Raw genomic sequence first — 25,052 nt, 5'->3', positions numbered from 1 at the left:
CAGATCTGGGGTACATAGTATGTGAGACCCTGGCGGTTTCAGAGGGCAAATATCATTGTGGGTGTTCTAATTTAGTGTTGGTAGGAGTGCGGATAAATGCTTTACATCAAGATGGTAGCTAAATAGCACAACTTGGAAGTGATGGGCACTCGGTTATGAACTTATCCCACCCTGGGGAGTTAAGACGTGGAGTATACATGGAAATAACGTCTACGTCTTGGCTTTATAGAAACCTGATGTATACATGTAGCAGGGGCGGAAAAGTGACTCACCGATGGCAGTGTTGCATGGAATGGTGCTGTCATTTTCGGCCGCTGAATACGAGTGCAGTTGATATCATCACTTGGCCGTCGCCTGCCTACTTCCGCGGCTGCGTATCATCCCACGGATGCACACAGGAGGGACTTCCCTCTGTGTCCGATTGGAACCAACGACGTCCCTCGCAAAACAAGACATGCATGTCGATCAAACAGACTACAGTGACTGGCGGCCTGAAACGGGTACTTGTCAACCTCGATGGCACCACGTCTGGAGAGGTGAGAGAGAAAACGACAGCATCACAATAGGCGGTGTATCAGATTCTCAAATCACAAGGTGAAGAGGTTCTATTCGGATAGGGACGGAGTGTGATAAGCGGTCGTTTGATCGTGGGGATGGAGTTTGCCATCAACCATGTTCCTTGTAAACAAACGCCTCACTATTTCTGGGCCTCTAGCAATTGGCATCCGATACTAGGCATGTCTATCAACTGATAACATGCCACTCAGCCAGGATAGTGAGAAAAACTAAAAAAAAAACTGGGACTGCTTATCTCGCAAGCAGAGGCGGGTAAAGCTCATTGTACATGTGTAGTACAGCAAGCAAAAACCAGAGTATGCACCAGAGACGGGTTTGGAGCATCATGTTGAGCTAAGGACCGTTTTGAAAGTCGTGCATGATGGTCTGGGGTATCTTGGTCGCTAATGGCGGACTGAAGACGCGCTTTCTGTGCTCCGGACCAATAGTGGTACGGGCACGGACCAGGCCTTCACCGCCTCTCTTTGCTTCTGAGTACGATGGACCCCAAAGCTAAACACAAGCAGCTCCCAGTCCTGCAGTGCCCCGCTCACGTTCAAACCATCAGGCGTTCAAACCATCAGGCCCCTTGTTGTGAAGCGCGCACGCACGCACCTACTGCCCCGCGACTGCTGCCTCGACCGTCGTGTGACGCGCGCCATTCACCCTCTCCCCCCGACAAATCCGGCCTCCGCCCCTCGAGGAGCCTTAGTACCCCGCCAACACCCCATCTCTTGAGCAGTCGACTTGCTTGACCGGCTGTCATGGGTTTTCAACAAGGTTGTTCTGTTCGAGCCCACCAAAACAACCACGGCTTCCTCGCCCTCTACTAAGCCCCGAGCGCGCCTGTATGGAGGCGCCTGCCAGATGATCGGACACCTCTTCAGCAGCCGCAAAGGCGCAAACGCGTCGCACTCCAACACGGCCACGGTGCTCGATTCCGCCACCGAGGACTCGCACACGCGCCACCTGCTCTATCCAGAGACCAACACGCTCTTCCACCCTGAAGGCCAGCCGTATCCCCTCCATGGCGCCCCTCTGACGCCGGGTAGTGGTCATGATGGGCCACTGCCTGAAATCGACCTCGAGTTCCCCCGCGACTGCCGCATCATCATCGCCCAGGATGAGACTCCGGCCATGCCCAAGGCGATCCTGTTCGACTCGAAGCCGGCCCCACCTCGCGCCGAACCACCTACCAGTCCGAACACACGCGCGCGACCTTTTGGCGGGGGTAATGCCAGTGGTGTCAGTGCCAGTACTGCAGGGTCCATGGGCGCGAGCCTTCATGCCCGTAGATCTTCGCTGGCCACGGAGCCCACTGCTCCACCGCGCTCACCTACTGTAGGCGCTTTCACGCGCATACGCACCCGCGGCAGCTCCATCTCGTCCATGCCGAACATTGACGAGCATGCACAAGTCCAGGCCAAAGCCCAGGCAAAGGCCAAGGAGTCGTCTGATCTCGCCAACATCTGTCTCGACTGCATGTTCGGTAATTTGGCCATGAACTATCGGGGTAACTCAAATAAGATCCACATTGTGCCGCTCGACACCAAGCCAGAGCCTTCAATGCTCAGCACAAGTGTACAGGATGCCACAAACTCCCTGGGTCGTGCCGAGGGTCTTCGCCGGAGAAGCCATCTCGCCAAGTCATTCACACCCTCGAACTTGCCAACCGAACTCCCCCACAGCAATTCCAGCGAGAGCATACCCAAGGAGCCGAAGCGGCGGACCATCTTCATCACCCGCATGTTTTCTGTAACTGTACCAGAAGAGGAACACGACGACCGAACACCTACCCCGCAGAGTTCGCTCCCCAAGGGCAATGGCTTTCCCTTTCCAACAACAAACACCAAGATGGGAGCCACCAAGCCGCCCTACCCTTCGAGCGTACGAAAGAGCCCCATGTACGCCATTACCATTATTCTTCACTTGCCGATATCACACACATCGCCAACTCTAAGACCGTCATCCCGGGGCACAAATCTGAGAACCCCGGCACATCTCTCCACATCTGCGCCTGGACAGGACTCGCTTCCTTCCTCTCTGGATTCTGATCGACGTGCGGGATGGGCTTTTATCGATTCAAATTTAGGTGTCGACTCACTTCTTTCGGCTTCTCTGAGCAGCGATGTGGACGATCGGGTAGATGTGGTTGGACAGCACTGGGACGTCATTATGCGAGCTCTCACAAGTCTCCAACAAGTCGTTCAGGAGCGTATTCTGGCCCAGTTCAAGTCGCCAAGATCGCCCGAAGGCATGTCTACACCCATAGCGCATCACCAGCGGAACCAGTCCTCACGAACCAACCTCCGAGATGCCCCCCTCAAATACCCACGCAAAGCTTTAAGGCTACAGCCCAACGCACTCATGATGGACAAGGAGATTCAAACCGCGGTGGAGTTGACTGGGACACGTGTTGTGAGTGGCATGAGGATTCCTCGTGTGATGACGGGTCAGGGCAAATGGGGCGTGTGGCGCGAGGAGGCTCGATGGCTTGGACGGTGGGCAGGTCGACGGGAGCAGAACTTCTTCTTCTTCAACCTGTTGACGGCCTTTCTTGGAAACCACACTGAGTGGTTGAACCTACTCGGTCCCAGGTGGCATCGCAAGCGCCATCGGGAGCAACAGAAGGCGACGGCTGGGGAGAACCTGACTATTCCCAACCGCACTGTCATTGTGTCTCCGGACAAGATGGCTGCACGAAGGCTCATCTTCCTGCTTGCTGCCTTTATGCCACCTAATGCGCCTGTCCCGAACGACACCAGCTATGCGCGTCCGGGCACATCGACTTCTCTTCGTGCCTATTCTCAGTCACCTCCCACCAATATGCCGCCATCAAGGCAGCAATCGCTCCGTCGTCAGATTAACCGGAAGGGACCCAGAGGGAAATCAAGCATGTCCAACATCTTGCTACAGCCCCCAAAGACACAGAGCATGCACCACCCACCTGCGCAGATCGCACATGAGCGCTCCGAGTCCGCTCTAATTGAAACTCCAGAACCTCCACGACCTTTTGGACACTCTCGGCGATCTTCGGCACATTCAATCCGCACCAGCTTGTTGATTCCGGCCATGTCTGAAGTGCCAGTTACAGCTGGCAGCACCGTTACAACCTCCACAGTCACACCCCAGGAAACAGTACCTGTTGCTCACTTTACCTTTCCCCGGACAAAGTCTTTTGGCCCTGCAACTGACACGCGGCCTGAGAGCAGTGACAGTCTGGCATCTTCCAACTTGATCAGTACCTTGCAAAGAAGTGGCACAGGACAGACTAGTGTCGCGAGTAATGACTCCAGTAACACAAGCCGATGGAGCGGTTTCATGAACTTTTGGAGTGGTGGCCGACGTTCGTCCTCTACCGATCAGAGTGAATATTTTCAGACTACAGATGACGGGGTGGGGTATCGTGGGCAAGAGCGGCCGCGGTCGACACTTGAGTTGATGGTACAAGAACTTTCTATGGATAGGGTTTTTGAAAGCGATGTCATCGACTCTCCGCTTCCGCCGGACACATCGGCCGACAACGCCTCGCCTGATAGCTACGCTAATGGTGGATGTCCTGGTGTACCGGCTTCAGCTGCAAGACCGATTCCCGAGCGTCAAAAGACGTTTGGGGCGCCCTTGAAACTGTCAGTTAATGAAAAGGACGGTGTTATCGATGTCGATATCCCACTGCCTGACTTTGACTCGCCTCTTCAGTCGCCATTACTAGGCGGCTTTGGGTCAGCTTCCAGTCAGCCAGGCTCCAGTTATGGCGAGTCTTCCGTTCTGTCGATGCCACACTGTGAGCCAGACCAGCCTGTCAACGTGGCTGGATGGTTAAGTGCGTTCCACCCTGATTTCGCCGTACAAGCCATCAAACCCTACCGCGAACTGGAACGCGACATCAAGCGTGCCATGAGCGCCGAACCTACCCCTCTAAGTGCAGCAACGACACCAAACATGGACTCTGGTCCCTGCGAACGCTGGATCGACGTCTGCTCGGCCCTCATCGCCGACACCAGCAACTTCTCCATCAAACGCATCAGCCTACGTCGCCTCGTCAAACTCATCCCAACACCCACATACCAACACTCGGCCATGACACCCGGTCTTCCCGGCATGCCCCCAGGTCGCTCTCAATACGGTAACCCTTACACCTCCAGCGCCGTCGTCCCCATGATGAGCGAAGTGCATCTTGCGGAAAAGTTCATCACAGAGCAAATCATGGACTTTGATGCTACACTCATCGACGGCGTAGATCGCGTCCTCGCGCAATCTGGTGAAGTCACTCGTGTCAACTCTGCACATTCCTCGCGGTCTAGTAGCCGTCGCGGTCGTCGTGATACGAGAGCTGATTCAGATGCCGTGCCTCATGTTGAGGTGCCGCATGTGGATTGCAAGAGTGTGCTTTTTGAGGCGTTGGAGGTGGTGGTTAGGGACGTTACGGCTGAGAGGGGGGGTCGCCATGGTGGTGCTGGGGGTAAAGAAGGCGGTGAGGAGAAGAAGAAGCCCGGTGTGGGTGAAGCAAAGACTGAAAATGATTCTTCGTTGAAGGAGGGGATTAGGCGGTGGTTGAGTGAGGTTGAGTGATTTTTGTTCGAGTTTGGTGTGTGCTACCTCGCCTTTTCCCTTTCTTTCCCCTTTCTTTCCCCTTTCTTTTTCTTTTCTTTTCTTCTTTTTTTTTAATCCAAGCCCGTGGTTTACGGCATGTACAACATCTTCTCCATTTCGGTTCTTGTTTTTCTCTTCCTGATCTTATCCTTTTTTGCTGCGTTTTAGCGGGTGTTACATCTCTTTCTATCTCTTCATATCTTTCTTCACATTTGGAACAAGAAAATTTACTTGCATTGGGGGCTTCGCTCGACATGAGTGTCGATGGCATACTTGCATTTGTTTGGCGCTGGGTGAGGTCCTTCCGTCGATTGGTGTCGGGGACCCCGGGGGATGATAGATATGTGCGTGTGGTGCAGAGTTGCTATACTCTGCTGGATTGAGGATTATGCATGAGAAGGAAAGGAGATATGGTAGTAATGCAAATGATTGTTTGAACAAATACTTGACATTGAGGATATGTGTGTGATGTATACTTGCTGAACCTACAGAGAGTGTACATAGGGGTATGTGTAAATCCGTGTGTATGCTAAAAGAATGAAAAACAACAATGAACTAAACGGACTATATACACAATTCGTTTGCCCCCAAAAGAAAACAACCTATAAACACCAACCCTCCCATCATATAACCATCAAAAAACCTCGTTCGTCATACACACATCACTCATCAAGCACCCCCATCTTCGACCTCTTGGGACTACTTGCCCGACTCTTGATCCTCTCACGACTATACGTGCGGCCGAGTTCAAACGCCCCAGGCGGACCCAACCCCAGTCCCGTGCCCTCTCTCACAGCATCGCCAGCCGTACCGGCGCTAAAATACATCGGAGTAGCCCCCGCGACTTCATTTTTAATCTGCGGAGTAGCCCAACCGCTCGTAACACCAACTTTCGACCCATCACTTGAATCAGAAAGGTCATTATCGCTGGAATCAATGTACGTCTCATCCAGTTCGAATTCATTCGCCGCGTCGCCGTCTTCCAGGTCAACGCGCTCGTAGTTTGTCGACGGGGAAGAATTGCGGAGGCCGAAGAGTTTTGCTGGAAAGCTGCGACCACGACGACGGTGTAGGGGGTCTTTACCGTGTTTTGGTTTGAAGAATTTGGCGAAGGTTTGGGCGGCTGCTTTGCGTTTTTCCTTGCCGAGGATGAGGCAGATGATGAAGATGAAGATGAAGATGAGCAGGAAAAAGCTGGGGATGCCTTGGGGGTGCTCGACAAAGAGGCGGTGCCAGTCGCTGTCTGATTCGTAGGGCGTGGGTGTGCCGCCGGGGTATTGGAAGTCCGAGGGGATGCCGGGGGCGTTGGAACCGAAGCCTACGGCTAAGGCTTGCTCGGTGGGCGGTGGGATTTCGCTGGAGGCGTAGAGGACCATTTTGCCGAGCGTCCAGCTTACTTCTACGTCGTTGATCTTGTTTACGGCTTGGAAGGGGTCGAGGAAGCCTTTTGCTTTTGCGTTGTTGATCACGGCTTTGGTGGTGTTTTTGTTGCCTGGCATTTTTTCGATGCCGACTCGTGGTACGCCGATTCCGTCGTGGAGCATGTTGATCACCCAGGATGCCTTGAAACATACTTCCCGTGCCTTTTCTTCGTCGACCTTGTGGCCCCATTTGTTTTTCTTGATGCCCTTTTTGACACTCTTCCAGTCTTGATCGCAGAACTCTTTCACGCGCTCCTGGTAGGTCTTGAAGTCATACGCCTTGTCCTTGTGTCCATGTTCGAAAATTTCGTGTGTTGTATGCCAGAACTCTGATACACCTACGAAATGGTTGACGTCGAAGTCGATGGCGGGTACGTGTTGGCCGTTGATCAAGCATGGCGAGTCGGTGCACTTTTTCTCTTTCTCAAGCAATGGGTACGTCTGGTGAAGACACTCTTTGAACTTGCCAGTCCCTACAAGCTTCGCTGCTGCCTTTGGTTTCGGCTCGTCATCGTCATCGTCGTCTGAATCAATGATTTTGCCCTCCTTTGTAACCTCCGCCTTCAGGCCTGCCGGTAGACAAGGATCAGGAAGCTCTTTACTTGTGCTTGAATCCAACAAGGCCTTGATATATCGTTCCCGCGCTTGGTTCACACCAAAACCTAACCAAGTCGTTACAAACACTTTGTATTCCATTGGTGTGCCGTCGATTGTTCGTAAGCGCATGAGGGTCAAATCGTTCGCGTGCTTCTCAGCTTCGGTCGCGTTTGGTGCAAAGGCAATCTGGGCTGAGGCGCCACCCATGTCGAGGAAGCCGTAGGTATTGTGTCCTTTCCCGTGGTCGTGATCTTTCGGTTGGTCGAATCCGCCAAGTAGGTAATTTGCAGCTATCCAACCGTACAGACCCTCAGTCTCTCCTGGTATAACCTGAACATGTACGTCGCAATCTGGTAGTTGAAACTGTGTCGTACTTCGCGCAAAGGCGCACACCTCTTTTAGCACGTCTTTGCGCTGTCGCTCGGGAAGGATGCGCATCCCCGCTGTCGCAAGCAAGAAAAGAGGGGTATTCGGGACTTCTTCGAGGGGTACATATTTGAGCGCATGGCTGAGTAGTTTATCGAGGTGCTCTGATCCAACATCGTGAGGGTGTTCGCCAAAGGTCGAAATACCTAGTACATGTCATGTTAGTCCAGCCTGCCACTCCAAATCTACCGCATCCACGTACCAGGGTGTATCTTCTTAGTCCACTCCTTGTAGGTTTCTATGACGGGCAGGCTATGTAACTGCGCATCGCTAGCCTTCTGGCGGGCTGTGTTGTTGTTCAACCAACGGTAAATGTGGACGCGCGTCCCCTTGAACTTGTCAGCCGTTGCCTCGCGAAGAATGCAATATGAGTTGTAAAGACTTACAGAGGACCCAGCATCCAGAACAACTCCATATCTCCCTGTTTGTCGAGTTATGTCAGCAGCGGTACTATGTTGTCGACATGGTAGCCAGTGGCCGGGGATTGCGTACACTTTCCCATGTGGAAGGCAAGGGTCCGAAGATCTACTATTGAGCAATGTACATGCAGTAAGGCGAGGGTTATATTAGAATGAATACGTCGAAAGGTGGTAGCGACGGCGCGGTCGGTGGTGAAGAGGAGTAAACGAGTGAAACGAGCGACGTAAAGGGAGAAAGCCTTGGTTCTGTTACAGAGGATTCGATGAGCGATCAAAGGTTGAGACTGGACCCTGCGCGTTATCTGGCGGCGCCGCTTCCAGAAGGCGCATGGATCAGCCGAACCCGAGCCTGGCGCAACGTTGACTGGCCCCGACTCAATTTACCTGCGAACAGCCACTCACCAGTCGACGATGACGCCATATGCCGTCGCTACGGTTACTATACATGCCTTCTTTCACTTTCATTGCCGTGGAGTAATGCGCAAAACTACACACTACACAGTCCCATCCAGGCCGCTTCCAAAGACCTCTCTATCTCAATACGTTGCTGAGTGAGACTCTAACGTCCCAATAAGGCCATGTGCGATACGAGTGCAACCAAAATTCAGAGCTTCGGTACTCCGTATCGCGGGGCTCCTTGTTATGCATAAATATTCCCGCCTTATTAGATTAACTATGACGTTTAACCACCTTGCATGCTCTGTGGTAGTGATCGTGACGACGTGACCGGAGCCAATAAACGCATTAAAGCATGATACAACAACATGTCAGATTTAAAAAGCAGTAAAAAGAAGAAGGTTAGAAAGGTCATGTGCCCCCGCTACAGCTACCAACCTTGAAGAAAGGCCGTAGGTGGCTAGTCAGTCATTGATCGGGTGCAGCCAAAAAAATAAGTTCGCTCACCCATGCACGATACCCCTCAATCAGCAAAAAAAGAAATCACATGTGACCTCGAGGCGATTTGAACGCCTAACCTTCAGGATGCTCCAGAGAAACTGGAATCTGACGCGCTACCATTGCGCCACGAAGCCAGTCTTGGTGATTTAAAAGTATCTAAAATTGTGCAAATATATTGTGCAATAGTGTACGCTGTGAGCGCAGTGCAGCAGATAGCTCTTGGCATGGCTCTGCGGGGCACAATCTACCGTGGTTATTAAGCGAACAGCTAACGCGGCTTTCAGATCAGACATACTCTCTGCATAATATCTTCATTCAATTATTGTGAAACAAGGTTGGAACTTGGTGCAGACAGGCTTGGAGAAACTCCAGTGGATACGTGATGTTTTAAGCAAATTGTTCGATTGTTATGAATTCAATTGAGGAAATATCTGGCTACAGGTGTCTGCTCCTAATCCTCTAGCAGAAATCTAAGGAACGCCTTGGCAATGACTACACCGTCATGGGGTTTCCCAACTCGCTCCAACGCATCCTTTGCTTGTTCCTCGTTAAAGATGCCTTGCTCAGCCCTCATCTTGACTAGATACGACACAATAGGCTCTGTGAACTCTGGGTGTCCTTGCACAGAGATGAGTTTACCCTTCTTGTACATGCCCTGTACCAGACAGCGTGGTGATCCACCAAGCTTCTCAACGTCGGCAGGATATTCAAACACAACATCTTTGTGCATCTGGTGGATTGACTTTCACAGAATTAGCGCGCTGGTGCAGAATAGTGTAACAGCGGACGTACGAGTGTGTCTTGCTGGAAGATTTCTTTACCCTTTGCGGTAAGTTGCACAGGCATAACCGCAATCTCCCATCCATCATCGCTACGTCCAACCTTTGCTCCTGCAGCTCTTCCGAGAATCTGATGACCGAAACATACACCAATAATGCGGATTCGATCTTGTTTGAGTAGCTTCTCTGTGAAGTCGACAAGCTTCAGGATCCACGGATCGTTGTCGAAGGAGTTGTGTTCTGTCACCGGTCAACTCCGATACTGGAAGCCCACTCAACCATGAAAAGAAAACATACTGGAACCGGAGATTAAAACGGCATCTATCTTCTCCAAGTCCGGATATTCTTGTGCAGTAACCACATCATAGGCGCTGAGTTTAAGGTCTTGGGTCGGAGATAAGCCCAGTCCCTCGGCTGCCGTTTCCAGCAACGTCTTGAAGATGCGGTCATATCTGCCGTATTTGGCCACCACATCGGCGGGAGGTGTATCGCATTCGAGTATGGCTATCCGCAACGGTGTCTTCATCTTGGTAAACTTTTTGGTGTTGAGGCTGTCGTTGCAACGTGCGAAATGACGTGGGGTTTCCGATCTTTGATAACGGAAAACAGCGGCGACTTCGGGGGCGACTAGCGCGAAATCCACCAGACCATCGCACGCGTCTCCGACTTTCGTCACCTCGCACCATTTCATCCCATCTTTGATAAGTCGGTCCGAAGCGCGAGTCCGTTTGTTGTTGATCTGTTCAAGCTGTTGTGCAGTTTTTCGCGTCGCATAGGTTCTGGTTATGCCTTCACCTGCATCCGAGCGAACGCCACTTCTTCGCGCATCATCGCAAGATGATCAAAATGGTTCTTCGATTAATGCAGATGAGGTCAGAGCTGCGGAGGTAGCGCAACAGGGAGAGGGAGCTGCTCCTCAGTTCCCCGAAACAGGCAAGAGCAAGAGCTATTCGAATGGACAATCTATACTATCCGATGAAGATGCTGCAACAACGCAAGATGAGCAAAAGTTGGTACGGTTCCAAAAGAATGGGAAGCTGGAAGGTGTCGGAGTATGGAAATTTAGATGCGTATTTGGTGGTATTGTTCTTGGATACTTTGTAAGTCGACTATGAAGATACATCTACACTCTTATGGCGAAGAACGAGCCGAAGCGATTGTATGGAGTGGGTTCACATCACATGGCACCGCAATGGCTGTATGGATGCCTATCACATGTCCAAATGAGACATCTTTTTTACGGCGGTGAATACACGTTCTGATACTAACATCTCAATAGATAGCCATGTTCGACTCTACACTAATGGCTTCAAGTCATCCGGTCATAACATCATATTTCCATGCGTCAAATTCTGCGTCATGGCTGTCAACGGCTTTTTTGCTTACCTCAACATCGCTCCAACCACTGATGGGCCGTCTATCAGACACCTTCGGGCGTCGGCCGCTCTACATTGCCGGTCTAATGTTCCTTGCGGCGACCACGGCGTGGTGTGCTCTTGCACAGAGTATCGGAAGCTTCATTGCAGCACGGGCCTTTTGTGGTATCGGCGCAGCCGGCGTGCTATCAATGGGTAACATCATGACCAACGATCTTGTGAGCATTGAGGTTCGAGGCACGTACCAAGCTTACATCAATCTGTTCTATGGGGGCGGTTCGGCTTGTGGAGCGGCCTTTGGTGGCTTTCTCTGTGACAAGTTGGGCTGGCGGATGACATTTGCTATCCAGATACCCGTACTTATTATGCTCTTGATCAACGCGATCTTCACAACGCCTTCGACTCTGGGACCAAATTTGGCAAAGTCGGCGGGACTAGGCATCAGAGATGCCATGAAGGGTTTCGACGTCGCTGGGTCATTCCTGTTGACAGTATCCGTGGCTTTCTTGATACTGGGGCTGAATGTTGGCGGTAACATCTATCCATGGACCCACTGGGTCGTCATCACTTCTCTTCTAGTAGCTCTGGTTACCTGTGGTATTCTTATCAAAGTGGAGTCCAAGGCTGAGCGTCCGGTGATGCCGCTGCCAATGCTGTTCAGCAAGCCGCGTGGTAACCTTGTTTTCAACAACTTCTTTGCTCAAATTGGCATGAACACGATTTTGTTCAACGCACCGCTCTACTTCCAGGCTGTCGAACTTGAGTCTGCATCAGTATCCGGCTTCCGTCTCGCAGGGCCTTCAGTGGCTCTGACTATCTGCGGAGTTTCGGCAGGCTTTATTATGACCGCGACAGGACGCATGAAATGGCTTATCGTTGTAGGGTCACTTGCGATGCTTTTGGGGGCTACATGTATGTCGCTGATGTGGGATGGTATACCCAAGTGGCTCGCTACGGTGTTCTTGGTACCTTCCAGTATTGGGTGAGTAACTACCATGAATTGTAACAGACATAATTTTCTGACATTTTCATCCAACATTCAGACAGGGTTTGAGCTTTCCAGCCACAAGTCTCGCGGTGCTTGCAACAAGCACCCAAGAAGACCAGGCCGTCATGTCTAGCACACTCATTCTTTGGCGTAGTCTGGGAATCGTCATGGGTGTCTCTATAAGCAGCTTGATTCTCCAAAATGCATTGAAGATGAATCTAGAAAAGTTGGTCACAGGCCACAACAAAGCTAAGGTACGTGGATCTCACAACATCACCAGCAATCTACTCGCAAGACTGCTTTATTTCAACACACTCCAAGACGGAAGGATTTCCATGGAGTACAACACGCTAGACTTCACAACCCGAACTTCGAGTCACGGGTGCATGCAACAACTTATCTCGCCAAACTTCCGAGCCTACTCTATATCTTCCGGATACTCACCTACATCCCGACTGACGCCCCCCTTCTTCCCCCAGCACTCGCCCCTAAAACCTACCTACACTTCCAAAAAAGGACCCCCCATCTAACCACTCACCCTAGATAACCCACCGCGTCCGAAAATCCGTCCACAGCATCATCGACCTCGACCCCAAACACCAAAGCCAAGGTACATACATACACCTCCCCTATCTACGGCATTCGCCTCTCCCAGAATCGCCACCCCCTTACACAGCCCCCAACACTAACACCCCCACCCAGTTATCCAAGCCTACAGCCAAAGTCTACGCCTCGTTTTCATCTCCGCTATTATTATGTTCGTTGTCGTAAACGTACTAGTTTTCACTATTGACCTACCGCATCTGAAGAAGAAGGGGGTAAGCGAGGAGGAGGGCAATGATGATGAGGAGTAGTGTTTTTTCCATGCAAGACGGTGGTTGGGCGGGTGATGTGGAGCGTGGAACAAAGCCGTGAGGCTGTGTAGAAAGAAGAAGAATAAGAGAGTCTAGGGCGGGAAGAGTGGAAGCGGTATACTGCGCTTCGAGCGCAAGACTTTACAGTATGTCACAGATCTGATGTTGAGTCGCAAGGCAGATCTACACATTTGCATAGCTGTGGGTGCTCGGGGGTAAGGGTATCTGATAAGGCATAAATGTTTCCTGTCGCAAGGCAGAGTTAAGATGATGTTTCATTCACAAGGGAGATGGAAAATCTAACTGCCGAGATACTTCGGCATTACAACGTCTACTGCAAGATCTGAAACGTAGACTTCCGTCCCTACTCCCACATGTATACTATGATTCATGTTCAAGCATCCCACGTACATCTTTCACAGACCCGTGAGTAGTATCGTGACACCAAAGCTTGCGCTGCATCGCAAACGTAATCCCGTCCGCGAAACCACTAGACCACTGCTTGCGCGCGTGTGTAGTAATGACGTTCCTATTAGTCAAAACTTCACTCGCCACGTGATGGGATCTAGCCCAACTGTATGTATACACATGACAAGTGGGCTGATACTAGTGCGACCAGATGATGTGTGGGCTCAGCTAGGTAGTTAGTCTAGCGTTACTTGCGGTAATGCATACGTCTATCCCGCCATCCATCCTTTCATCCAGACAAAAGTATTACAACCCTGTTACAACATCCCCCTACTAAACCCAGCAAATCGCACGTCTACACAGCCTCAAAGCCAAGACGACTTACCAAGCCGGCTCGCATCGGTTGATCAGGGCCTTTTCCGGGTGGCGATCCCCTCGCATCACCGTTGCGAAAACAGGCCATCCCATCTCATCTCGTGATGATGTTTTTTCCAGGTTCCATGACATTTCCCCTCGTAAGCAAGATGATTTTCGCATTCTGGCCGGAGGCGAGAACGTTCGCGTGGTGGGCTGTGTAGTACGTTTTCGGGCGAACAGTTAGCCGGTTTCGGGCTGGTGCCATGTGGGCGGATGAATCCCCGCCGGTAGGTAGGTAGGCAGGTGGTAGTACCACAGTACCCGACTCTTTTTGCCTAGTAGGGCTAGAATCTTACCAGGACAGTGTGAGATAAGTGCCTAGATTATTTCAAGTTTTATGTGTGGATAAAACTTGGAAAACGGGCGGCGACGGCAGCGGCGGCTGGAACATGTCATGTATGGGGATTTATCTCGGACGTTTGTCGCCGTTACGGGTGTTGGAAAGTTTGCGATGCCGGTAGTTGCAATATGCGTTTTGGGTTTGGGCTGTGATCTTGGGCTTGATGGAGGGTTCGGGTTGGAGAGTTTGGAGGATGACGTTACATGCTTATCCTCGTTTTGGGTGGAGCATGTGATGGAAGGTTTGTTACTCCGTCGGTACGAATGGCCCTACCCACAAAAGAAGCGTTTCCCTGCATTACCCGTACATCCAAAGTGCAGCAAATGCAAGGGTCCAATAAGGCCCGATATCGTAAAACAAAAGGCGTACTGCGAGGCAGAATAACGCGGAGGGTCGCAGGGATGTGCCGATCGATGTAATAAGGATGGTGGTGTGTCGTCGGTGTTCGTGGGTGTGCTGATGCCGATGACTCCACTGAAGATACGTACGTACTCCAAATGCGACCGAGACTTGTGTACTTACCGGATACTCTACTAAGCTGGGTTAACGTGGCAAGATTTGTTAGCGTGTCTGTTTCACCAAGGTTGATGGGGCGGGTAATTGCCTCGCTGCCGGCTTGGGCTAGATCTTTTGAGGCGCTGGGATTTTCGAAAGACATGCTGGTTCCATGCTGTTCTCCGCTGTGGTGCCGAGATCAGAGGGAGCATGTGCGATAGTAGGTGATTGGTGGGGGAAATGGGTGTATACGATTGTGTATCCTAGATATTCAGCAGTGAGCATTGGAAGCTGACTCGTATGGAGTGGTCAGATGGTCGTATATACTGCTACTTGGTGTTTTGATCTTGAATTGACATCCTTGGCTTACCAAACTATACTACGCGCACACTCCGGTTGAACGTCACGTCTTCTCTGACAGTTGCTCTTTTGCAAAGGCGTATGTTTTCTTCCCAATATCTGATTCGGGAAGTTTCACGTCCTCAACGGACAAGTGGGCCTGCTTTTTCTTGTCCAGACTACCACGACTCTTTGAGAAACTTCGTGGGATCGCTGCCCAGCCATTCGCAGATAACTCCAATTGATCGGACATCATTCTACGAGATAAGCCACGAAACTGGCAAAAGTTGGTCGATATCTAATTTAGGACAGGGGGTACCTCGGACAAAGGTGCTGCTATTCTTGCTCAGCCGCAAGTATGCTGATATCCTCTGCAAGGGCTGAACTGAGACGTAGATTTGAGGTCCGTATATGGGTCAAGCGGGAGGATCCGAGGCCAATGCAGGTACCACTGTTTCGTAGCGGCAGCAATGGGGGCCAAAAGAGTCACAATGATATTACCCTTGCAGAAGTGCTGAAATAGAATGCAGGATCAGAGTTGGTTGTAACCCCCAAAAAAGGTGAAGACCTGTTGATACCAAGCAATATAAATAGCAGGTAATAAAATACAAACTTATACTCTCCAAATACAAATCCAATGTATACGGTTTACCTGAAAAGTCCAAAGGCGCACATGTCGAAGCCATCCGGACGTACAAGATGCAGTGTCACTTGTCATCCAGCTTACAAACACCTTGTGACCTTCTTGTGCGACATTCTTAGAACCGGCGGAGAGCGCACATGTTAAGTTTGTGCTAATTGTGTCTCTGGAAAAATCACGTGCAGAAGATCTGCGGTGTTGGAGGCACATATTAATTGGCTGCAATGTGTCTCTGCAGCGCTTAGTAGGCGCACTGGTAGGCAGCGGTTTCCCAGATTGCAGACATCGCGATGCAGGTCAGCAAGGAAAGTTACCCTTCACTATCTGCAAGCGTCTTGGAATAGACTAATTTGACAGAGCGGGGTATGCATTGCCTATCGTTAATGCTGGGGAGAGGGCGACCAGTACGGACTGGGGGCTTTTTCTCGCCACGCCGATGGAGACGGGAGATGAGAGTGAGAGATTCGCACGCGCAAAAAGCACTGCTGCAACACTAGACAGAAGAAAGCCAAAAAGTTCCAGGTTGCTATGAACTCTGTGGTTCGCCATGTGATTGCGCCAAGGGCCGATGAAGCGGCCGATGAAGCGCATCAAGATCTTGTGTTCTGTAAGCTTCTGACAACCGCAGCTTGGGTATTTGAAGCTTGTATGAAATCTTAATCGCTGCACGTCTCAACGAATGCAGAGTCTGAGAAGGGAAAAAGTAGAGTTTGTGCTGACATAGGACATGTTACTACGTGGTTGAGGCGTCTGCGAGAAGTGTAAATGGTTGGAGTTGCAGAGGCGCCATCAAAGCTACGACAGGCGCAACGCGCCCAGCGACCCAAGCCCATGAGAAGCAAGAAACAAGACGCCGCTGACGCACATGTGCGCTATCAAGACCAGGTTCAACTGCGGGAGAAATGGCCAAGCCTTTTGCGGCTCCTGGTTTCCCCGAAATTGAGGCCGGGCTTTATCCATTCGTGCCTTTGATCTTCAGGTACGAGTAGGGAGTCGGATCACACCATCCTGGCGAGATGAGCTATCGGTGCTGAGGAGTAATTGATGTACATGATGCTGCAGGGTAGCATGTCCCTGCTGCTTCATGACAGATGAAGTTCATCTCTGACTATAAGCAAGCATGGCGGAATAGGGACGCAGAGAGGCGCGCGAGCCAACAAGACGGACAACAAGTGGAGGCCCTCCACCGCCCAGCGGCACCGCTCGAGGCTGTGTAGACAGGAGGCGGTTGCGGTATTTTCCAAACCTATAAGAACCACGAGGTGGAAAGTGAAGACAGTTGATGTTACGGAGGCATGTCATTGTTGCGCTACCAGCAAAAATCTTTGTATCGGCCAAGGATATAGGGGCAGAGGGCAGACAAATAATGGTCGTCAATACCCGCCTCGATGCATTGCTTGGTGATATAGCGCTCTGACCTGGCGCAGCTTGGCCTCATCTAATGGCCAAACGGGAGACGAGCCGTTTGGAGAGATATGTGAGTGGTGTGGGGGTTAAGTGTTGCTGGCGCGACCACGTAGCTGGCCAGCTCTGTCCTCTCTCTTGACTGCTGCAGGCGCGGTTGCAGGGGAGTTGCAGGGAGCATGCAGAGGCGGACTTGGCCCCAGACGGATTTGTTCACAGTCGAGTGCTGAAACGGAGACTAGGTTGGTGACGCTCCCGCTAGGTGGGAATTTGTGCCCGGCCGGCTAGTCCGCTTCCGGCTAGCAGGTAGGCTGTGCAGTCGAAGCGTCTTGCCCAAGATCTTGGGAGGTGAACAACAAGCCGTGTCCGCCCAGGCGAGGGCATTTTGGTGTATATGTCCTCGGTCGGCAATCTCCAGCTGCTGGCGTTCACTCTCTCCGACCAGACGCTTAGGTACCATTGCCTCTGTATCGCCACCTAATAGACTGTTTTGTGTCCCAAGGTAGCCACTCTACCACCGCCACACGTCGACGGCGAATGAGCATGTGCAGCGCCGGTACACTGCCTCCCTCAACCTAGCCTTGTTCCGCTCTTCAGCTTGCTTGATTCACCCACCTGCTCAATTGCCGTGTTTGCATACGCGACTTTCCCAGTAAGCATCATCGCTCTGGCCGTGGATCACCACCACGCGCTTCTCTAGCTCGCGTCGCCGTCGTGGCTGAGGGAACACGCAGCCTGCGCAGCCTTGCAAACGCGAGGGAATCTGGGAAAGGTGCTAACAAGAGTGGGTTGTACCAGACCACATCGCAGGTAGTCGCTCGCTGGCCCCTTCCCTTACACTCACTATAACGCGCGCTCAATATACGGATCCCGAACAAGCACTGCCCTGGCTTGATCCGCCTCCCAACATCGACCTTTATAACTTGCATGTACTTCCGCATGCAGTAGTGCTCTACTCATAATCAGCCATCTCACCGGAACTGTACGCCTGACTATTCCTACGCTGACATCCATCGCCTACTTGTTTGCACAGCCTACTTCAGGCCTTCCACCATAGCGTTGAGGCCTCCAGGCTACGAATATGGCGACCGGAGACGCGAACAGCGGTCCTTCAAGGCCACGGGCACCCACCATCACCATCGACACGTCTGCAACAAACGACCCTACCATGGGTGATTCAGTAGCCCTTGGCGATATCCCCGACAACCATAGACCATCCACAAACGCTAATACCGATAATATCTCGCCAACACAGGCTAGACAGCCTGCCCAAGAGCTGCACAACACCCATTCTTTCGACAGCAGTAGGCCAACGAGCCCGCATAATATCAGCTCGCCAGTCACGGGATGGAACAACGGCCTACTCAACGTCCCGGGTGCTCGCTCTCGAGGCAATTCCATGGACTCTGCGACCGACAACGGCGAATCCAATAGCACCGGCACATATGTCGCGTCCTCGCAGGGGGAGACACTGAAGGGCGAACTGGGGCCAACTGAAATTATGAATGACAAAGAAGCTCTAAAGCCCGATCCAGGCACCGAAGCAGACTTTGAGGTTGAGAACAACAAGTTTGCCTTTTCTCCCGGTCAGCTTGGCAAGCTCTACAATCCCAAGAGCGTGAGTCTCTGCGCATCAGTAACACTTGACGCATACTAAGTAATATTCTAGTTATCAGCCTTTCATGCTCTTGGCGGTCTCGACGGGTTGGAAAAGGGCCTTCGAACTGACCGAAAGGCTGGCTTAAGTATCGACGAGCAGCACCTTGACGGCACAGTGACTTTCGAGGAGGCTACTACCCAGACTACGACTGAATCACCGCAAAAGTCTTCGCAGCACGCTGCTCACACCGAGAACGCGCCCGCTGCTCCTAAAGAGAACGCTTTCGCCGATCGTAAGCGCGTCTACAGCGACAACAGACTTCCTGCCCGGAAACCCAAGAACATCTTTCAGCTAGCATGGATGGCCTACAACGACAAGGTCCTTATTCTACTAACCATCGCCGCCGTCATCTCGCTAGCTCTAGGTCTCTACCAGACTTTTGGTGTTAAACACGAGCCTGGTGAACCAAAGGTCGAATGGATCGAGGGTGTAGCTATCATTGTCGCTATTGTCATCGTTGTAGTTGTGGGTGCTGCCAATGATTGGCAGAAGGAACGACAATTCGTCAAGCTGAACCGCAAGAAGGAGGACCGCACTATCAAAGTCATACGATCCGGCACAACTCGCGAAGTCTCCGTCTACGACATTTTTGTCGGCGACATCGTCATGCTGGAACCCGGTGACATGATTCCTGTGGATGGTATCCTTGTCCAAGGCCATGGAATCAAATGCGACGAGTCTTCGGCTACCGGCGAATCTGACCTGCTCAAGAAGACATCCGGAGACGAAGCTTTCAAGGCGATTGAGCGACATGACAATCTCAAAAAGGTCGATCCCTTCATTCTCTCCGGTGCCAAGGTCTCTGAGGGTGTCGGGTCATTCATGGTCACTGCTACTGGTGTTCACTCGAGCTACGGCAAGACGATGATGTCTCTTCGCGAGGAGAGCGAAGTAACACCTCTTCAGAACAAACTCAACGTTCTCGCCACCTACATTGCCAAGCTTGGTGGAGCAGCTGCCTTGTTGCTTTTCGTCGTACTCTTCATCGAGTTCCTCGTCAAACTAAAGGGATCTGACGAACCGCCTGCCGCAAAGGCCCAGAATTTCCTCAACATCCTCATCGTCGCAATCACCGTTATTGTCGTTGCTGTGCCTGAGGGTCTGCCACTGGCTGTGACACTTGCCTTGGCTTTTGCTACTACCCGCATGTTGAAGGACAATAACTTGGTTCGCCTGCTCCGTTCTTGTGAAACCATGGGAAACGCAACCACCATTTGCTCCGACAAGACTGGTACTTTGACGCAAAACAAGATGACGGTTGTTGCTGGTACTCTCGGAACCGCTCTTCGCTTCGGTGATCACAAGCTAAAGGCATCCGCACCGGTTGACGACGGTACCAAAGGCAAAGATATAGTGGAATCTCCTGTTGACAGCCCCAACGATGTCTCCGCAACTGAATTCGTTTCCACTATCAGCCAGGAGGTCAAGGATCTTCTTTTGCAATCCATCATCCAGAACACGACTGCTTTCGAAGGTCAAGTGGGTGGACCCGACCCTTTCATTGGCTCAAAGACTGAGACTGCTCTGCTCGGTTTCGCACGCGATTACTTGGGCATGGGCAACGTCTCTCAGGAGCGCTCCAACGCCAACGTCGCCCAAGTGATTCCTTTCGACTCTGCAATCAAGTGCTCAGGAAGTGTCGTAAAACTCAACAATGGCCAGTACCGAATGTATGTCAAGGGTGCTTCTGAAATTCTGTTGGACATGTGCGACAAGATCGTCACGGACGCGAACAAGGAGCTTCTAGAGGCACCTCTCACAGCCGATAACCGCGAAACGCTTGAACAGATCATCACTACCTACGCATCTCGCTCTTTGAGGACCATTGGCCTGATTTACCGCGATTTCGAGAGCTGGCCACCTGCCGAATCTTCTAAGAACGAGGATGATCCGAGTCAAGCTGTCTTTGCGGATGTTTCTAAGAAGATGACCTTCCTGGCTATCGTTGGTATCCAAGACCCGTTGCGACCGAGCGTGCGTGAAGCCGTTAAGGACTGTCAGCACGCCGGTGTATATGTGCGCATGGTCACTGGTGACAATGTTCTTACTGCCAAAGCTATCGCCGAAGACTGTGGTATTCTTGTACCTGGTGGTGTTGTCATGGAAGGACCTACGTTCCGCAAACTGTCAAAACGAGACATGGATGCTGTCATTCCCAAGCTCTGCGTTCTTGCCCGTTCCAGCCCAGAAGATAAGCGTAGGCTTGTCAAGCGCCTCAAAGAGCTTGGCGAGACTGTGGCAGTCACTGGTGATGGAACCAACGATGCGCCAGCGCTCAAGACTGCGGATGTGGGTTTCTCCATGGGTATAGCCGGTACCGAAGTCGCAAAGGAAGCCTCAGCCATCATCCTCATGGACGACAACTTCGCTTCCATTGTGAAGGCGCTTCTCTGGGGACGTGCTGTCAACGACGCTGTGAAGAAGTTCCTCCAGTTCCAGATCACCGTCAACATCACTGCTGTATTGCTTACCTTTGTCTCTGCGGTCTCCGACGACGAACAGAGCTCTGTTCTGACCGCTGTTCAACTGCTTTGGGTCAACCTCATTATGGATACCTTTGCCGCTTTGGCCCTTGCTACTGACCCACCTACGCGCACTTTGCTCGACCGAAAGCCCGACCCGAAGTCCGCACCGTTGATCACGTTGACGATGTGGAAGATGATTATCGGTCAGGCAATCTATCAACTGGTTGTCACTTTTATCCTCTACTTCGCTGGCGAATCCATCCTTAGTTACGAGACGGAACGTGAGCGGGACCAACTGAGAGCTTTGGTCTTCAACACCTTCGTGTGGATGCAGATCTTCAACGCTCTGAACAACCGCCGACTAGACAACCGCTTCAACGTCTTTGAGGGTATCACGCACAACTGGTTCTTCATTATCATTCTGGCTATCATGATTGGTGGTCAGACCATGATCATCTTCGTCGGTGGCGTTGCGTTCAAGGTCGTAAGACTCAACGGTGCTCAATGGGGTTACTCAATAGTCCTTGGTTTCTTGTCTCTGCCTGTCGGTGTCATAGTACGACTGATTCCCGATGAACTCATCCATAAGTGCATCCCCGAGTTCTTCCATCGCAAGAGAACCCCCGAGGTTGTTGTCTCCGATGACGACTACTACTGGAACCAAGGCTTGTTGGAGATTCGCGATGAGCTCGCTTTTCTCCGAAAAGTTCGTGGTGGACGTCTCAGCGCCATCAAGTTCAAGGTCCAGCATCCCAGAGAAATCTTCACCAGATCACGATCCAGCCATTCGCTACCTGGCACTCCCAACAACGGACAGGCGGATGACGGCTCTCAAGCGCCTCCTACACCTAACAGCCGTCGCCGCACTAGGTCTCGCTCCAACTCCGCCTTTGGTCCGGCAACCGTCATGGCTGGTATCGTTGCCGGCAGTGTCGCTGGTTGGTCTCCCATCGATCGCAGTAACAACGACAATGATTCTATCAAGTTTAGTCGCAACGCGACTAAGCAAGACCTTGAATCACAGGATGGCATCAGTGTACATCCAGACACAAAGTCGATAGATCCTATCCTGACGCACGATGCCGACTACCGTGGTCCTCCTAGCCAAAACACGGAGACGACACCCAACTTCAACGTTGGACCATTCTCAGGCCACTCCGATAACAACTCCAAATCGGCCGGTCCTGGAACATAGTCCTCGTCCCTATTCCTGCAACCTAGCACCTTTTTCCTAGTCCAACTTTTCCTTGTTTCTAGAGACTCGCTTGTTTCGCGTCGTCTCCAACCTACTGTATATTTTAATGCATTGCCAACGGCGTTTTCGGAGTTCAAGTACGAGGTAGCCACTATACATACCCCTGGCACCTCAACGTTATTGTCCTCTCGGCGCATGGTGGCTGATGACCCGCTCCTTGTATTACTCAAGACTTTTCTTCTTTTCAAGTCAGCCGGGTAGAGAAATGTTCCCCGGCTTTATGTTTGTTCGCTTCTCTCGAGCGCGGCAGCTTGGCGTAAAAAACCACATTGGGTATCTCAGTAGCTTGGCTAAGAATTGATAAGAAAAAAAACTTTCAAACATGTGTGCATCTGATTGTGAATTATTTGGCATTAACCATCTGTAAATCTTCGCCTGCTGGCTGATGAGGTACTGTAGACCATCTCGGTACTAACGCAACCGTGGGTGTACGATGCGTCGGGGCATACTCGGAGTATTCAGCATAACGACGTCATACCTGTGTTTCCAAGCAGCAACACGCGGCGCATCCGCTTTTATACCATCATATAGCCTATACGACGAAGACTCTTTCTATGTAAATACTCAAAATCACAACCATTGACTCTCCCACTCCATCTTCCAACGTCTACAACCATACAAACCCCAAAATGGCTCACCACATCCTCCTCATCGGCGGCCACGGCAAAATCGCCCAACTCCTCACACCCCTCCTCTTGGCAAAATCATGGAACGTAACAAGCATGATACGCACAGCATCGCAGCAGCCAGCAATTGAAAAGCTGGGTCAAGGTCTGCCGGGAAAACTCTCGGTGTTGGTGCACAGTGTAGCCGATGTAAAGACTGAAAATGATGCGAAGAGCATCTTGCAAGAAGTAAACCCAGACTGGGTGGTCTGGAGCGCTGGTACGTGATCCCCTCTATCTTTTCCCAAGCAAATCTGGCTAGTGAAGCTATGTAAGAGCAAGGTTAACAATGTGATACTATAGGAGCCGGCGGCAAAGGCGGTCCAACAAACACCTACGCCGTCGACCGCGACGCCGCCATCGCCTTCACCCGCGCCAGCATCGCCACGCCCACAGTGAAAAAGTTCCTCACAGTCTCCTACTTGTCCTCGCGGCGCGGCCGCGCCCCCTGGTGGACCGACGACGATTGGGCCGTAGCGCAGAAAGTAAACAATGAGATTCTACCGGATTACTTCAAGGCGAAGGTGGCGGCCGACGAAGTCTTAACTATTCTCGCTAAGGAGCGGGTGGAGAAGGAAGAGAAGGAGAGTGTGGAGGTGAAGGACAGGTTTTGTGGTGTTAGTTTGAGGCCGGGGACGCTAACGGAGGAGAAAGCAGGAGGGGTGAAGTTGGGGAAGGTGGGGGCGGGGGGAAGACGAGTAGGGCTAGTGTGGCGGAGACTGTGGTGGAGGTATTGGGGAGGGAGGTTAGGGGGTGGGTGGATGTTGTGGATGGGGATGAGAATGTGGGGGAGGCGGTGGAGAGGTTTGAGAGGGAGGGGTGGGATGCAGTTGAGGGGGAGAATTTGGGAGAGATGAAGAAGAGGGTTGAAAGTTGAAGGGGAAGAAAATCTAGTAGATTGTGTATTGATAATACAGATACCTAGTCAAATACTCTCTCACCTGTACGTTGGATGCATGGTCTCTATATGTTGGTCTGAAGCATACTCATCATCCTCTTCAGACTCAGACTTATCGTTACCCTCTATTAGATCGTCGCCCCTGTATTTATATTCTTCAGACTTGGACTCATAGTCATTACCCTCAATCTTGTCCTCAGAAGTATAATAGTCATCATACCCAAGATCATCAGATAATCCACCATGCTCCATTGTGCCCTTCACACCTCTCGCAGGGTCTGGATCTTGATTACGAGTTCTCATAATAACAACCTCACTGTCTCGCCGCCCGAGGCTGTCAGCCAAGTCTCATCTCGTATGATCGGCTCCAGTATCTTTCACAACATCACTCGTTCTATCATCAAAAGCATCCATACGATCCTGAACTGCACAACGTCAGAAAACTACACTCCCATAAACTATGCATCATCAAGCATGAATTCATTTACGATTCTCTGTATACCAATCTTTACCCTCACATCTCTTGCCGCTCAATCGCCATATGTCCAAGTATCTATACCACGATCTCACCTTATCATCACTGTATATTTCCCATAAATCACCTTCTATAGCAGGTGCCCTTTTCTTGTCTTTACGGACGTCGCGCCAGGGTGTACAGTGAGATTCTAGGCGATCGCGGAAATCCTGGTTTGAGACTGTTTTCTACGATGTCGTAGGAAGGTTTGTGTACGACGTGGGGGACGCATCCATTTTTATAATGGGTGTAGGGGCCAATGTAGTAGACTATGATTTCCCTAGTATGGTATTGGTCGTATGTATAGGAGACTTGACCTGGTTCCTGGGGGTTTAGCTCGACTTCTGGGGTTGGTTTTGGTGTACGTAGGCGTTTTTGGTTTGGCTTTTGCTTGTGGTGTGACTGGAAGTGTAAGGGTTGGGTAGGGGAACAGGTGGTGAGATAGTTCTCGGTGTGGTGGGCGTGTGTATAGGAAGGTATAGGGCGATAAGGGAGTTCGTAAACTGTAGCACTGTGTCTTTGAGTTTGGTGGAGAGCGCGGCTTGACTCTGGTTCTGAGGAATTGTTATGACCTTTGGATGGTTGTTGACGAGTTTCAGTGTGGCGAGGCATTGTTGACTAGTCTTTGTTATATGAGGTGAATTCGG

General features: G+C 51.4%; 7 protein-coding genes across 7 annotated transcripts; 4 read left to right on the top strand and 3 right to left on the bottom strand.

Moving 5' to 3' along the window:
* Positions 1–1,422: 1,422 nt before the first annotated feature.
* On the top strand, positions 1,423–5,127 carry PtrM4_035370 (Herpes-BLLF1 domain containing protein; the record flags this gene model as incomplete). The annotated part of the gene is made up of 2 exons (XM_066104114.1): positions 1,423–1,896; positions 2,083–5,127. 2 exons carry the CDS (start codon positions 1,423–1,425, stop codon positions 5,125–5,127), a joined length of 3,519 nt encoding a protein of 1,172 aa, XP_065966316.1.
* A 683-nt stretch (positions 5,128–5,810) lies between these two features.
* On the bottom strand, positions 5,811–8,094 carry PtrM4_035360 (Golgi nucleoside diphosphatase; the record flags this gene model as incomplete). The annotated part of the gene is made up of 5 exons (XM_066104113.1): positions 5,811–6,287; positions 6,369–7,738; positions 7,795–7,921; positions 7,979–8,013; positions 8,085–8,094. The coding sequence occupies 5 exons, from the start codon at positions 8,092–8,094 to the stop codon at positions 5,811–5,813; spliced, it is 2,019 nt and encodes a 672-aa protein (XP_065966315.1).
* A 1,265-nt stretch (positions 8,095–9,359) lies between these two features.
* PtrM4_035350 (GuaA, GMP synthase) lies at positions 9,360–10,213 on the bottom strand (the record flags this gene model as incomplete). The annotated part of the gene is made up of 3 exons (XM_001939351.2): positions 9,360–9,650; positions 9,701–9,927; positions 9,985–10,213. 3 exons carry the CDS (start codon positions 10,211–10,213, stop codon positions 9,360–9,362), a joined length of 747 nt encoding a protein of 248 aa, XP_001939386.1.
* Positions 10,214–10,472: 259 nt separating this feature from the next.
* Positions 10,473–12,905, top strand: PtrM4_035340 (MFS-1 multi-domain protein; the record flags this gene model as incomplete). Its single annotated transcript, XM_066104112.1, has 5 exons — positions 10,473–10,787; positions 10,967–12,045; positions 12,107–12,305; positions 12,595–12,661; positions 12,754–12,905. The coding sequence occupies 5 exons, from the start codon at positions 10,473–10,475 to the stop codon at positions 12,903–12,905; spliced, it is 1,812 nt and encodes a 603-aa protein (XP_065966314.1).
* Positions 12,906–18,029: 5,124 nt separating this feature from the next.
* PtrM4_035330 (MgtA, Cation transport ATPase) lies at positions 18,030–22,268 on the top strand (the record flags this gene model as incomplete). The annotated part of the gene is made up of 2 exons (XM_066104111.1): positions 18,030–18,566; positions 18,618–22,268. The coding sequence occupies 2 exons, from the start codon at positions 18,030–18,032 to the stop codon at positions 22,266–22,268; spliced, it is 4,188 nt and encodes a 1,395-aa protein (XP_065966313.1).
* Positions 22,269–22,957: 689 nt separating this feature from the next.
* On the top strand, positions 22,958–23,659 carry PtrM4_035320 (putative nad dependent epimerase dehydratase family protein; the record flags this gene model as incomplete). The annotated part of the gene is made up of 3 exons (XM_066104110.1): positions 22,958–23,213; positions 23,297–23,610; positions 23,651–23,659. 3 exons carry the CDS (start codon positions 22,958–22,960, stop codon positions 23,657–23,659), a joined length of 579 nt encoding a protein of 192 aa, XP_065966312.1.
* Positions 23,660–23,930: 271 nt separating this feature from the next.
* PtrM4_035310 (uncharacterized protein) lies at positions 23,931–24,143 on the bottom strand (the record flags this gene model as incomplete). The annotated part of the gene is made up of 1 exon (XM_066104109.1): positions 23,931–24,143. One exon carries the CDS (start codon positions 24,141–24,143, stop codon positions 23,931–23,933), a length of 213 nt encoding a protein of 70 aa, XP_065966311.1.
* Positions 24,144–25,052: the final 909 nt, after the last annotated feature.

The sequence above is a fragment of the Pyrenophora tritici-repentis genome, chromosome 1 (genome assembly GCF_003171515.1).
Source record: "Pyrenophora tritici-repentis strain M4 chromosome 1, whole genome shotgun sequence".
Taxonomy (NCBI): Eukaryota; Fungi; Ascomycota; class Dothideomycetes; order Pleosporales; family Pleosporaceae; genus Pyrenophora; species Pyrenophora tritici-repentis.
This window is presented reverse-complemented; position numbering and strand designations above follow the sequence as displayed.